The sequence below is a fragment of the Toxorhynchites rutilus genome, chromosome 2 (genome assembly GCF_029784135.1).
Source record: "Toxorhynchites rutilus septentrionalis strain SRP chromosome 2, ASM2978413v1, whole genome shotgun sequence".
NCBI lineage: Eukaryota > Metazoa > Arthropoda > Insecta > Diptera > Culicidae > Toxorhynchites > Toxorhynchites rutilus.
The window spans coordinates 61,835,230-61,848,680 of NC_073745.1; the positions used below are offsets into that span (position 1 = coordinate 61,835,230).

The 13,451-nt window shown below is 39.1% G+C and overlaps 1 protein-coding gene across 1 annotated transcript; it reads right to left on the reverse strand.

Moving 5' to 3' along the window:
- Window positions 1–719: 719 nt before the first annotated feature.
- Window positions 720–1,905, reverse strand: LOC129765790 (putative uncharacterized protein DDB_G0282129). Its single transcript, XM_055766218.1, has 2 exons — window positions 1,210–1,905; window positions 720–1,151 (listed from the first exon to the last, which is right to left on the reverse strand). Exons 1-2 carry the CDS (start codon window positions 1,903–1,905, stop codon window positions 720–722), a joined length of 1,128 nt encoding a protein of 375 aa, XP_055622193.1.
- Between the last annotated feature and the right edge of the window lie 11,546 nt (window positions 1,906–13,451).

The window sequence follows — 13,451 nt, forward strand, 5'->3', positions numbered from 1 at the left end:
TTTAGCTTCGTTTCTCATATTGTGTGGTGGATTATAAGGTCTCGTATAGATAGGAAAATCGTCCTTAGTTCGAATTTTTGCTGGAATGGTTTTCATAGGTTCATTATTATCTTGAAATAATTCGAAATTTTCGCTAATTACTTCTTGCAGTTTATACTTCTCTTCCTCATTTAAATGGGAAGTTTGGATCATATGTATTGCATCAGAGTCATTTTCGTCGTATTTGAGGAATAATTTTGTTTTGGGGAGTATAATAGTGTTACTAACGGTGTTAATAATTGCACCAATTCTTTGTAAGGTTTGAATTCCTATAATCCCGTCATATTTAGTTAAAAGTGGAAGTATATAATATTTTTGATTCTCGTTAACAGAAGGTATAATATTTAAATTTGCAAATTCATTTATAACATTTACACCATTTATGGATTCAACATGAAATCTATTTCGTAGTAGAAATGTTTTATCAACAATTCCTGGTTTGATAAAATTATATTTTGATCCTGTATCAATTAGAAATTTTCTTGTTTTTATTTTTCCTTGAATTTCCAAATATGGAAGGCCTTTTTTATTTAGGGTAAATAGTTGACATGAACTTGCCTCATTTCCGTGTTCCTCGCATTCTTCTATATTATTTATTAGCTGGTTTCTGTTTTCATAATTCACATGTCGTGATCGTGTTGAACGATCGATTTCCATCGGCTCCCCTCTCGGATTATTTCTTAGCTCTCGATCACGCTGAAGTTGTTGCTGGAACTGTTGGTTCTCATGTTGCTGTTGTTGGAATGGTTGGACTTCTCGTTGTTGTTGTAATTGTTGTAAATCTCGCAGTTGATGTGGTTGAAATTCTCGTTGTTCAAAACCTCGTTGTTGTCTTTGAAATGGTTGAAATTCTCGTTGTTCAAAACCTCGTTGTCTTTGAAATGGTTGAAATTCTCGTTGCTCAAAACTTCGTTGTTGTCTTTGAAATGGTTGAAATTCTCGTAGCTCAAAACTGTTTTGTTGTCTTTGAAACGGTTGGAAATCTCGTTGGTGTTGTCGTTGTTGGTATAAAGTACCTTGTTGTTGATACTGAAGTCTTTGATCTTGTCTTTGTTGTTGAAAATTGTTATTCGGTTGGTTGGATGATCTTCTTTGATAATTTCTTGCTGGTACTTGTGGAACGTTCGTAATTTCGTTCTTCAATCTTGTGTTAGCTTCCATTGTAATTACATGATGATATGCTTCTTCAAGTGTCTTTGGGTCATACCCAGTAATAATTAATCCATTTATGTCATTTAATCCACGAAGATATGCCGATACAGCTTGCATTTTGTATTGTTCAATTAATGGCTTTGCATTTTGATTGCCGTATTTCAGAATTGTAGAAGATATAAGTTGGTTTAGTCGAGTCGTAATGTATTCATAAAATTCGTGATTACTTTTTCCATGTTGCTCCGCTGTAATAATCTCATATAATAAATGCTCAATTTTCTTTTTTTCCCCGAACGCCTCAATAAGTAACTTCTCCATTAGTGAGAAATTTGCTTCGTAATTATTTTTTGCAAGCACTTCCTGTGCAGGTCCAATAATTTTGGATTCTAGTCCAAGCAGAAATGTGTAATAATGACCCTGTTTTTGTTGAGTATCCGAATCCGTTGCAAAAAAAATTTGGTTGATCCTCCTCGTTTTATTCAGCCAATGGTTAAGGAGATTCGGGTTTCCATCGTAGTCGTTTATAGTTTTTAGAAGAGCCAACGGATCCTCGTGCGACACCTGAGCAATGTGCCCCGTCGTGGGGTTTCTAATTTCGAATGGCGCGAAATTAGCTTCCGGCGTTGGGTTAACTTGGTTATTTAGTTTTGTCACTTGTTGTGCTAGGACACTGATTGCTGCGTTCAAACTTTCAAGTGATGGTGGTGTCGACATTTTTTTTTTCTTTTTGAACTTACTTTTTCCTCTCAGAGTGATGTCGTTGTCGCTTTCGCTGGCTTGCTACTAACGAGACCTTCACCCGGCTTCCGATTGGGATTAGAACAATGCAGTATTTTTTTAATTGCACTGTATCTGGATTGCAGTACCTCCAGATTGCACTTAAATTTTCACACTTTCACTTTCGGGCGCCAATTATCTAGTATTCAAACCAGACTTCATGAGTGACCGTTTTCAACTGATTTTATTGTTCAATTTATTTCTTCGCGCACCCATGGTTAGCGATCGTTGCTTATCTTAGTAAGCTAAACAAAAGATAGCATGCTAACGCGGATTCCGCATTTGTTATTGTTACAGATCGTATTTCGATCTCGGTCTGACCGTTCTATTGCGGATGTTTGTAATGCTTTTATGTTAGCTACCGTAGGGTGGCGTTATATTGATATTCGGTACATTATAATTTGTAAATACAAATCTAAAGTTGTATGTGTGTGATATACAGTGTAGGGATTCATATGTATGTGTAATCTATAGGTGTGTGTGTGTGTGTGTTCTAACTTCCTCTTATAACATAACATTATATTATGATGGTTCCCATAGCTGGGTATTCAGCGTCACACATATAATGCCAAGACACGGACTGCATGTAACAGAAGAGTTCCTTGCATTTTGATATCTACGATATTCTGAAAATGCGTATATAAAACAAGACGGTGATTTTAAGAAAAAAAAATATTTATGTATATACATATAAAGTCGAGGATCAACATAATAAAATGGAAGAATAAATAAAATGTTTCAATTCTAAATGTAAACCGCAGAACGTCATCGCCACCCGAATCCAACAGTTTCAGATGACATCTAAAGTTACATTCCGTAAGTATAATACGAATCTGCAATCTTACTTTGGAACGAAGGATGATGTACCATGTGAAAATCAATACTAGCTGCAACGAGGTATAACTGAATGAAAAATATATACATATTGGGGAAATGCGGTTAAAATGAACACCCTTAGGAATACGTCCCTTTTGCTGCACCCGCACACCGATTCAATTTCCGCACTTTGCCGAATTTTTTAGCTCAACTCATTGTTGTTTAAGATATCAAACTGCTTTCTTGATAGAAAATAAAAATAGTACATATGTAATTAAAAGAAAACGAGCTAAAAAATCGAAAAAAAAATTAGTGTGCAGCCAAATGATCACATGAACACCAAATGAACAGCTGAAAATATCATGCCAAATGGGAACAAATACGTTATCTCATTCCAAATTCGCTCGAATCATCATTGAGAAAGCAGGCACACGTATAAAACAACCTGACACTCTCACCCAGAGCTGCTATCAGAATCTTCTCACACGTACAAAAACGTAGAAAGAAACACATAACGCTTCACAGTGTGAAGCGTTATGTGTTCACACATTGAGGCTTGGCTCTGGTCGGGGTGGGTTTTCCAGAGTCAAAGCCACAAAGGCATATACAAGGCATATCAGCCTTGGAAAACACAACACTGCAAGTCGCTATCCGGTGGTACCTCATTTCGTCCCAAACAACATTTTGCTCCAAAAAACTAATCGCTGAAACCAAACAAAACAACTGCTCACCTCTCACTAAATATGCTTCAGTCGTCCAAACTGATGATTTGTCGAATAACCCCATCCTCACGAGAAATCCTTCAAATTCGACGCCCGCAAAACTACATCCGAATGGTCACCGTGTGGGAATCCTCTTTTTCATTTTTTATCTTCTATAATTTCATGCATAACAATGTCTCAATAACTTTCATATGTTTTATGAATAGGATAATCAAGAAGTATCAATTAATTTTAAACTAAATTGTCATAATTTGAACACCGATACATTCAATCAACTTTGAAACCTCAACAATAAAAACTGTAAACCTTACGATGTGCGAGTGAAGATTAAAATAAAATACATAGCTCACGCCGCTACTAGCTCAGTGCAGCCATGATAGGGATTCCTTCTGCAGTGATACCACCACCACGATGCAGTTCACATTCGCAAGCAATGTTGTACACATGCGTACACAGGAACTTCACACACTATATCAAGCGCACGACGATTAAGAGCAAGAGCAAATGGCCGAACAGAGCTCTCACCAACACACAGAAACTAAGTGAAAAAAACGGCTTCATATGCGACATATCACGATATCACAACATTACTAATCTACCCCCATTTCTATGATTTGTCTAGGGCATATTCGATCAGTTCCAAATTCACTAGAAAGCACAACCCTCCATGATACCACAAACTCCGAAATGACGCAAAACACACTTGCTAGAAAAACAAAAAACAAAATTTTCCAGCACACACCATTGAATGTGCCCCGAAACATGAACTGGCATGAATCGGGCACTTTTAAACATCGGATTTCTTCGATCAGTTGACTTTAATCACATTTGAATTCAATTATTTTATTGTATTATCCGCTTTCATCCAACCAAAACACAGTTCAAAACTAGCGGAAACTTTTTCGAACTAGTTTAGAAACAGCACTTTCCTAATGAATCACAAGCACTCCGAGAGAAACAAAACGAACTGAGCAAACTGAATGCGGTGCAGCCGAGAACAGACGTCTGCATTCGTCGACTGCACGAACGAGACTCTCGGATCGTGACAACCGCCCTAGATGTACTTAAAAGCGGATCGCGACGACCGCACTAGGTATAAATAAAAGCGGATCGTGACGACCGCGATTGGTGTTATTGAAAGCGGATCGTGAGGACCACGCTAGATGTAATTAAAAGCGGATCGCGACGACCGCGCTTGGTGTTATTAAAAGCGGTTCGTGAGGACCGCGCTTGTAGCGGATCGAGACAACCGCGCTTTGAGTGTTTTCAGTGGATCGAGACGACTGCGTTTGATAGATGTGGTAATTATATACGATGGTGAATCGAGATCATCACGCGAAAAAGGTAATGGATTTTGAAAATATTTTGAGAGAGCGAGTTTGGTTAACCAGTATGACGAAAGATGCGGAGGAATAGATGTAGTCTTTCACTTTTGCACAATCACCAGAGATTTGCATGAACCGGTAAAAAAAAATCATGATCACAGTGTCTGCAAATGGAATAAAATACCGGGAGGAATTGAACGCGACAGTTCATGCATATAACGCTGCTGTGCATTATGTTAAAAGTATACGCCAGGTAACGGAAATTCAAATGAGTATTTCTGATTTGCTGTGGAATAACAACTTTCGATGATAACTCGCTCGACCCGAGAGATCAGAACCCAAAAACCGACGCAAAGGCACGAAAAAGGCAATGTCGTTTTAAATTAGGCGAGACAGTCGTTGTTGAACGTCAGACTTGTGCAAAAGGAGAATCACGATTCGACCCTCGTAAGTATAATGTGACGGAAGAACGGAATGACATGACACACACATTTGATCATGTATTCGACAACATAATTAACTATTTATTCCTGAGTTTCGGTTTTTTTTCGGAAGAGAGGTGATGTGTGTAGGGTGAATGTTATCCTCCTATTACATCCAATGTATTTCACTTGCAATGCGTTGTCTTCTCTTTTATACATACCGTGCCTATGTGACGCAGCCCTGCCGCCCATACTTCGCCCGCTTTGCGGTTTGCTCCAACCCTGCATCGCCCAGCCCAATTAGGCGGCGGTGACACTGGATGCAGAAAAATGGTTTACGAATTGTATGCAATAGTGAAAGTAAACAACCACATTGAGTTGTATTGAGGTGGTTGCATTGCTTCCCCCTTGCTTCGTTCGAATTCGTCAGCTTCTATCAAACAAAATTGTTTGTTTCTATTCGTACAATCAAATTTTCGTGCGTACTCCGAGCCAATGTCACCTTACCCTTACGCAGCACGAGCTCTCGCACTTCGGCATTCTGTCAGCGGTGAGGGCAAGACTTGTGCTCCGCGGACAGAGTATAAAGCATCTCCGAACTGGCTGGTCTTTTGGTGACTAAAATCACAGATATTATATTACATATCGAAAAAATCACAATTATAAAAGCAGCGTTATAAAATTATATGTTTACGAATGCTGCAATATATCGTCGTTATTGGGAAGTTGGAATTGTTGGGAAGAGGATCTTATTTTCGCTGTGTAATTCCAAAGAGAAATCCATTCCTTCTCAAGCGTTAATAATCCTGCTCCGGATCAACGATTATTCCAATTGTCGGGGATTGGGGAGTGGGTTCTATTTGTGCTTGGTATTTCCGAGGAGGAATCGATTTCCCTTTGAACGTTAATAATTCTTTTCCGGCTAAACTAAGTGGTATGATAATCACTTTATTCGGAAGATGAAATGTCTAAAATGTATATGCTTGTTAATTAATATACAGGGTTTTCCAACTTTAAATTCCGAAAGTAAATTGAAATAAAACACACTCAGAATTCGAATTTCGATGAAACTTTTATTTCAAATTAAAGTTTGGCTTATGCCATTATGTGTGAAATACAACATCATTCAAATGTCCACCTAGGGCTTCCTCGCACACCTTGATCCGGAACAGGTAATTTTCGATGACTTTTCTGCACATATGGGGCGGTATCTCGGTCATAACTTCACGAATGTTGTCTTTCAAATGTTCAAGAGTTTGCCACAAAAAAAAAGTTTAGCGGGTTCAAATTGCATGATCTGGACGGCCAATTGGCATCACCAAAACGCGAAATTATGCGTCCCTCATATTTCGTTCGCAATATGGCCATGTTCGGTCGTGTTGTGTGGCACGTGGCGCCGTCCTGCTGAAACCACATGTCATCCGTATCCATATCTTCAATTTTTGGCAAAAAAAATCGGTTAACATGCGGCCATAGCGCTCACCATTCACAATTACCGTCTCGCCGTCCTCATTTTCAAAGAAATACGGCCCGATGACTCCACCAGACCATAATGCGCACCAAACAGTGACTTTTGGCGGATGCAATGGCCTCTCAACAATCACGTGTGGATTTTCTGAGCCCCAAATACGGAAATTTTGGGTGTTCACATAGCCACCGAGCTCGAAATGTGCCTCATCGCTGAAGAAAATTTGATGCGAAAATTCAGCATTTTGCTGCTGTTGTTCGTTCACCCAATCGACGTATGCCCGACGCATTCCATGGTCACCACGCTCTAATTTTTGTACCAGTTGGACTTTATATGGATGTAGGTGTAAGTCCAAATGCAAAATTCGCCACAATGATGTGTTTGACAAGCCCAATTGCTGAGCACGCTGTGGATTCGAAACATTCGGGTCATCCTCCACACTGGCAGCAACAGCAGCAATATTTTCGGCCGAACGCACATTACGATGATGCACAGGTTTCACAATATCCGCTACGGATCCAGTTTGTTCAAATTTACGCACTACATTAGCGATTGTGTGCTCTGTAGGCCGTCCATGACGACCAAAATCCGTCCGTAATGCTCGAAAAACATTTGCCGGTTTTTCATCATTTTTATAGTATAATTTAACAAAATTAACACGTTGTGCGATGCTAAAACGATCCATATTGTAGAATGGCAGACATTCAACTAACGATATGACGCTTTGGTTGACAGCTATGTCAAACGGTTGTCAGCGCAGGGCTGTATACTTTCGGAAGCCCGAAATGGAAAACCCTGTATATCAAAGATATAACCCACTTCTAGTTTTTTGATAAGTGTTGTAGGCCCATTCGATGTTTGCGCTATTGAAATTGATCTTTGTTCGAAAGTGGAAATGGATTTTCAGTTAAAATAACGCACTCCTATATCTTCTATCTTCTATATGTGACCCATTCCATGAGGTTATGCACCAGAGAACCAAATTTCAAATCTAGTTCTAGGGGAAAATTGAAAACTTTATTTGAATAAGCACTAGTTATATCACAAATTCTTTGAAACGAATTTGATTTTTATGCACCAACCTTTGAGAGAGGCGAGTTTAAAAAACTACATAATTATATGAAAAATATTTTAGGTTTTCACTATTTTTATGTTCCTTGAAATATCTCTGCACTTGCTTAACCAAACTTCAATGTCTATATACTATTGGACGGGTAATTAAATGCTTGTTTGAGGAGCCGTTGGTAGATCTAGGTTTCATTTTGTAATTTGTGAGAAACAAGGATTTGAAAAACAGGTCTTTTGAAGCGTTGTCACGTCATAAAATTAGATCATTTTGACGTAGGACTACGTCTTTCATTTCTATACCGGGGTGTAAAATCAAAGTTTCGAAAACGAAAGCGTTACGCCGGAGACCGAGATTTTGAGCGTTAATAGCTCCTAAACAACTGAACGAAATGGTATGATAAACACTTCATTCGATAGATAAAATGTCTACGCGTTCTATACTTGTTACTTTCTGATCCAAAAACTTGTTTCAATAGTCTTAAATTTGCTTTCAAAATAGGCTATTGAAATCACCAATCGGTATATAAGCGAGCGCCGCTCGGAAATCCACTCAGTTCTAATTGAACAGCGATTGGAGCATGTTGTCGCTGTTGTGGTGAAGCTCTTCGTTTATCATGAAAGCTCGAATGAACGGTGTCACCAAGAGCCTGTTTGTGCACCTTAGGCCAGAAGGGAATCCATCAGGAGGAGAGTGATGCCACAAACTCTTCCCCGGGAAGATCTCGAAGCAGCCGCTAGACACACACACACACACACAAACACACACATACACGCGCGGAATTCTTTCCGTTTGGATGCCATTCAGCATCGAGAAAGATCCGGAAAATAATTTGCCAGTTCCTCTGGGAATTTTCAAAATATATTCATGTGAAAGAGTTTAATTGAATGTTTTCTATCCATGTTACACTGTGACCAAATATGTTTCAATCAAGTGCTATTAACAGGTGGTTATCGAGTTGGCATTGACCACTGGTGGGCTTCCAGTATCGAGGAAAATGTGGAAATATCTAATCGTTGCTGAAAATAATCTGCCAGTTCCTTTGGGAATTTTCAAAATATATTCATGTTAAAGAGTTTATTTGAATGTTTTCTTTCCATGTAACACTGTGATCAAATACATTTGGTTTTGTGGTTTTTCAATCAATCGCAATTAACAGGATAGCTTCAGAAGATTATTCTTCCCCATCAGTAGGATATTTCCGTATCCAATATTGTATGCGCCCGCAATCGATTATTGCTCAGTCGCCGAAAGTTCCGAGCTCAGAGAGTTCATTCCCCTCTAGTTTGCCTTCCAAATTGCCATCGTAAACCACACCTTCTCTCGATTCAATCACACACAAAAAGCATACTTAAGCGATATTCTGGTGGTGAGACACATTCATTTTTCGTGAGGACATCGACAAGACAACATCGTTGCCTAACGTGCTGGAGGAGGTGGACGGCGAAGGATCGACACATACACGCACAGAACTCTTTCCGTTAGGATGCCATTCAGCATCGAGAAAGTTCCGGAAAGATCTAATCATTGCTGGAAAATAATCTGCCAGTTCCTTTGGGAATTTTCAAAATATATTCATGTGAAAGAGTGAAACTCACAATATTTGGTTAAGATCGGTCCACAAATAGAGCAGAAACAACTGTCTCCAGAAGTTGTTGTCACATCACGCAAAGTATACGATCCATTCCAGCGTGATGTGCCAACATTTTGACTCACTACAAACACTTTTTTTACGTTTTCATGTTTACATCTCACAAAATTAAACAATGTTATACACTGCGTTTCACAACTATAGACTATATTTTTGATAGGGTTTTGATCTGGTAAACAAGCTGGCCAGTATAGAATCTGAAGTCCTATTATTGGATAGCCATGCCATCACTTTCCGGATTTTATGAATTGATGCCAAATTACCCAATTATCACATTGTTTTTGATGCAAAAACAGAAGTGAATGATTCTGAAATAGTTCATTGCTCTTCTTACTGTACAATGATCTCGATGAAAAGCTATCTGAACCAGACCGTTTTGAAAATATTTTCCTCAAACCATCAAACTGCCACCTGCAAAGTTACGAGTCGAAAAATTACCTGACACGTTCCGTAAATGCTTCCAGTATGAAGAAATTCTATTCGTTCTATTTCCTTTTTAACAGATAAGTTCTCCTGGAATAATTAAACCCATGGGATTAGCTTCCAGATTAGTTAATGGACCCGCAGCTTTAGAGATGAGATTTTTATGGTTTTGAGAGAATTTTCTCAAAAAGGCCTGGTTTAGATAGTTTACCATCAACACGAATGAACAGTCAGAAGTGCAAAAAAGGACTTCAGAATCATTTACTGCTGTTTTAACATCAAAAACAATGTGATAATTGGATAATTTGGCATTAATTAATAAAATCCGGAAAGTCATGACATGGTTTATTGAGTAGGGGCTTCAGATTCTGGACTGGTCAGCTTGTTTACCAGGTTAAACCCCTATCAAGGATTTATGAGGATGAATCTTGCGAACAGTAGATGCAACTTACAAGCAGTATAGACGAAAACGTAGAACGAAAACAACATGGTGCAGCTTGGTCAAACCCACCCCGAATGGGTTATTTGAACTGATTGAGAACAAAAGATGACCCATGAATTAGAAACTTATTGTAATTCATGTGAAATTGACGTTAATTTTGCAAAAGGAGTGAGAGTAACAATAAAGTTCAAATGGCCAGTCTTTTAAATGAAGGTAGTTGTTATATCCGACACTATATACATCAATTCAACCGACTTCTTACATATCTCTGGTAACTCAAAATGAGTGGTTCTATAGTTGTGAAACGCAGTGTAGTAAAATCGAGAAACTTTCCTACAAGAATTATCAGTTGGAGAATACCGCCTTATTGTTGTTTCTGACTGTTGAACATTATCCCTTAAATGCTTGATTTTGCCTTTTCAAAAACATATTAAAGTAAAAAATACTGTGTCTGAAATACCGTTTCGAAATTATGTAAGGAAGAAAACACTGATGTACATATACATCATCATGTATTTAAGGGTTGTATTTTCAGTTCCGTTTCAAAACATACAGATGAACTTTCTTCTATGTTTTGTCAACAATACGTTCATCTATTCAAGAATATAGAATATAATCTTGTTTCGATTTCCGGTTTGCTGATAATAGTATTGAATGACAACAAAATATGTAAAACCCATACGATTTGGGTATTGGTTGCAGGTGTCTCACCAGCGGAAGTCGAATATCGTATTCCGATGTCATTTTAAAATCGAGGATGGTTGCTTCCGGTTCGTTAAAAGAGGATCTAAAAGACCGAAAATCGCACAATACGATTGTGAATGGTAGCGTTGGCATATATCCATGAGTTCGCGAAGAAGAATGAAAAAAGAGAATAAAGTTTGGAAGTGAGCAGATACGATTTAAGCGAGAGGAAGATAATATTTGAGTGGTTATAATATAGCCTTGGAGAGACCCGTGTGGAGTTAGACAAAGTCCACATACAAATGCACACGCAAACGTCAACGGTCATCGATCAAAGTCAACGTCAAAGTCAAAGTCATCTTCAACACGCAAACATAAAAGCCCTTGCGCGCATGTAGACGAATGCATACGAAGAGTTTATCAAAAGTATTTGATAGCAAAATCAGATGGGTTCCCCAGGTGGTGAGCGCCACTCGATGAACCAGGCGTGTACGAGCCATTGATGGCAAGTGCCAGAGAGATAAATAAATACTTCTTCTCTTTTTTTGAAGCAATAAGCAAAATGGCGCTAAAACGCTAGAATGAAGAAAGCCAGAACAAGGTCACCATATTATCAAATTGTCTGCGATGTGACACCTTTCATTTGACACTATTTAAAATTGGTTAGGAAACATCGTTATAAAGGGGGGTAGATTCAGGATCACCGGTTGCGTTAGGACCACCTTCTCCTGTAGGATGGACTTTCGAAAGAAGAAGGGGAGTTCTCAGAGGAAAGTGAGAAGTACAGGTCGGACTCGATTATCCGGAGCTTTGATTTTTTTTTCACTTCGAATAATCGAGTCATAAAAAAACGAATTTTCTCTCGTTAAACGTAATATAATTCTGATTTGCACTTATTTATTAAACGGTTTTATCTAGGTTGACCCGTTTGTATGTTTGTGACTTTGTAACTTTGTTGTAGCGCTGTACCACATTAATAGAAATTTGACCCTCTTCCTGTTGACCGTTTGATTTGAAATTTGGAACACATCTTTATCTCTGGTGTCTTTACTAAACTGCGTATTCCATGATCTTGAAAATCCAAGATGGCGGCCACTAAAAAATGGCGGATTATGTACATATTTTCTCAACACCCCATTAATATGGGTTTTCCCAAAACCCCATCAATGAAAGGCCTTGACCAGTAGAATACAATTATTTATGGAAAATGTAAATCCAAGATGGCGGCCGCTACAAAATGGCGGATTACACATTTTCAGAACCCCATCAATATGTATATCAAATGGAAGAGATTGACTAGTAGAATACAGTTATTCATGAAAAATGTAAATCCAAGATAACGGCCGCTACAAAATGGCGGATTACACATTTTCTCAGAACCCCATCAATATTTATATACATAGGGATGAGAGGGATTGACTAACCATATTGATGGGGTTGTAAAAAATATATATGGCGCCATCTTGTGGTGGCGGCCATTTTGGATTTGCATCTTTATATTAGGCTGTCAAAAAAGTCCTGCGTATTTCCGCGAGGTGTCGTTGTAAGCGCGTAGTTCTAGTTGTATTCATTGTATCGAGTCATACTATAGCTTGTTGGAAAGGTATTTTTGCTATAATATAGTCCTTGACAGTGTTTTGTTTGGTTAAGTCGTTAGTGAGTTATAGTGTCGCAAACATGGAGCAAAATAAAGAGAAAATCCGACATATTTTACAGTACTACTATGACAAAGGCAAAAATGCATCTCAAGCTGCCAATAAAATTTGTGCAGTTTATGGATCCGATACAGTTTCCATTTCCACCGCACAACGATGGTTTCAACGTTTTCGTTCTGGTGTAGAGGTCGTCGAAGATGCGCCACGCTCCGGAAGGCCTGTCGTCGAAAATTGCGACAAAATCGCTGAATAAGCCGAGAATGACCGGCATAGTAGCAGCCGTAGCATCGGCCAAGAACTGGGGATAAGTCATCAAACCGTTATTAACCATTTGAAGAAGCTTGGATTCACAAAGAAGCTCGATGTATGGGTGCCACACACGTTGACGCAAAAAAACATCTTTGACCGTATCGACGCATGTGAATCGCTGCTGAATCGCAACAAAATCGACCCGTTTCTGAAGTGGATGGTGACTGGCGATGAAAAGTGGGTCACTTACGACAACGTGAAGCGCAAACGGTCGTGGTCGAAGCCCGCTGAAGCGGCTCAGACGGTGGTCAAGCCCTCATTAACGGCCAGGAAGGTTCTGCTGTGTGTTTGGCGGGATTGTCAAGGAATAATCTATTATGAGCTGCTTCCCTATGGCCAAACGCTCAATTCGGACCTGTACTGCCAACAACTGGACCGCTTGAAGGTAGCACTCATGAAGAAGAGGCCATCTTTGATAAACAGAGGCCGCATTGTCTTCCATCAGGACAGCGCCAGGCCACACACTTCTTTGGTGACGCGCCAGAAGCTCCGGGAGCTCG

Bases quoted from the DNA above. Each gene is read 5' to 3' on its own strand.
- LOC129765790 (XM_055766218.1), bottom strand. From the start codon at position 1,905: ATGTCGACACCACCATCACTTGAAAGTTTGAACGCAGCAATCAGTGTC. The intron at 1,152-1,209 runs GTAATTACAATG...ACGTTCCACAAG, and splicing joins TTGAAGAAGCATATCATCAT to TACCAGCAAGAAATTATCAA.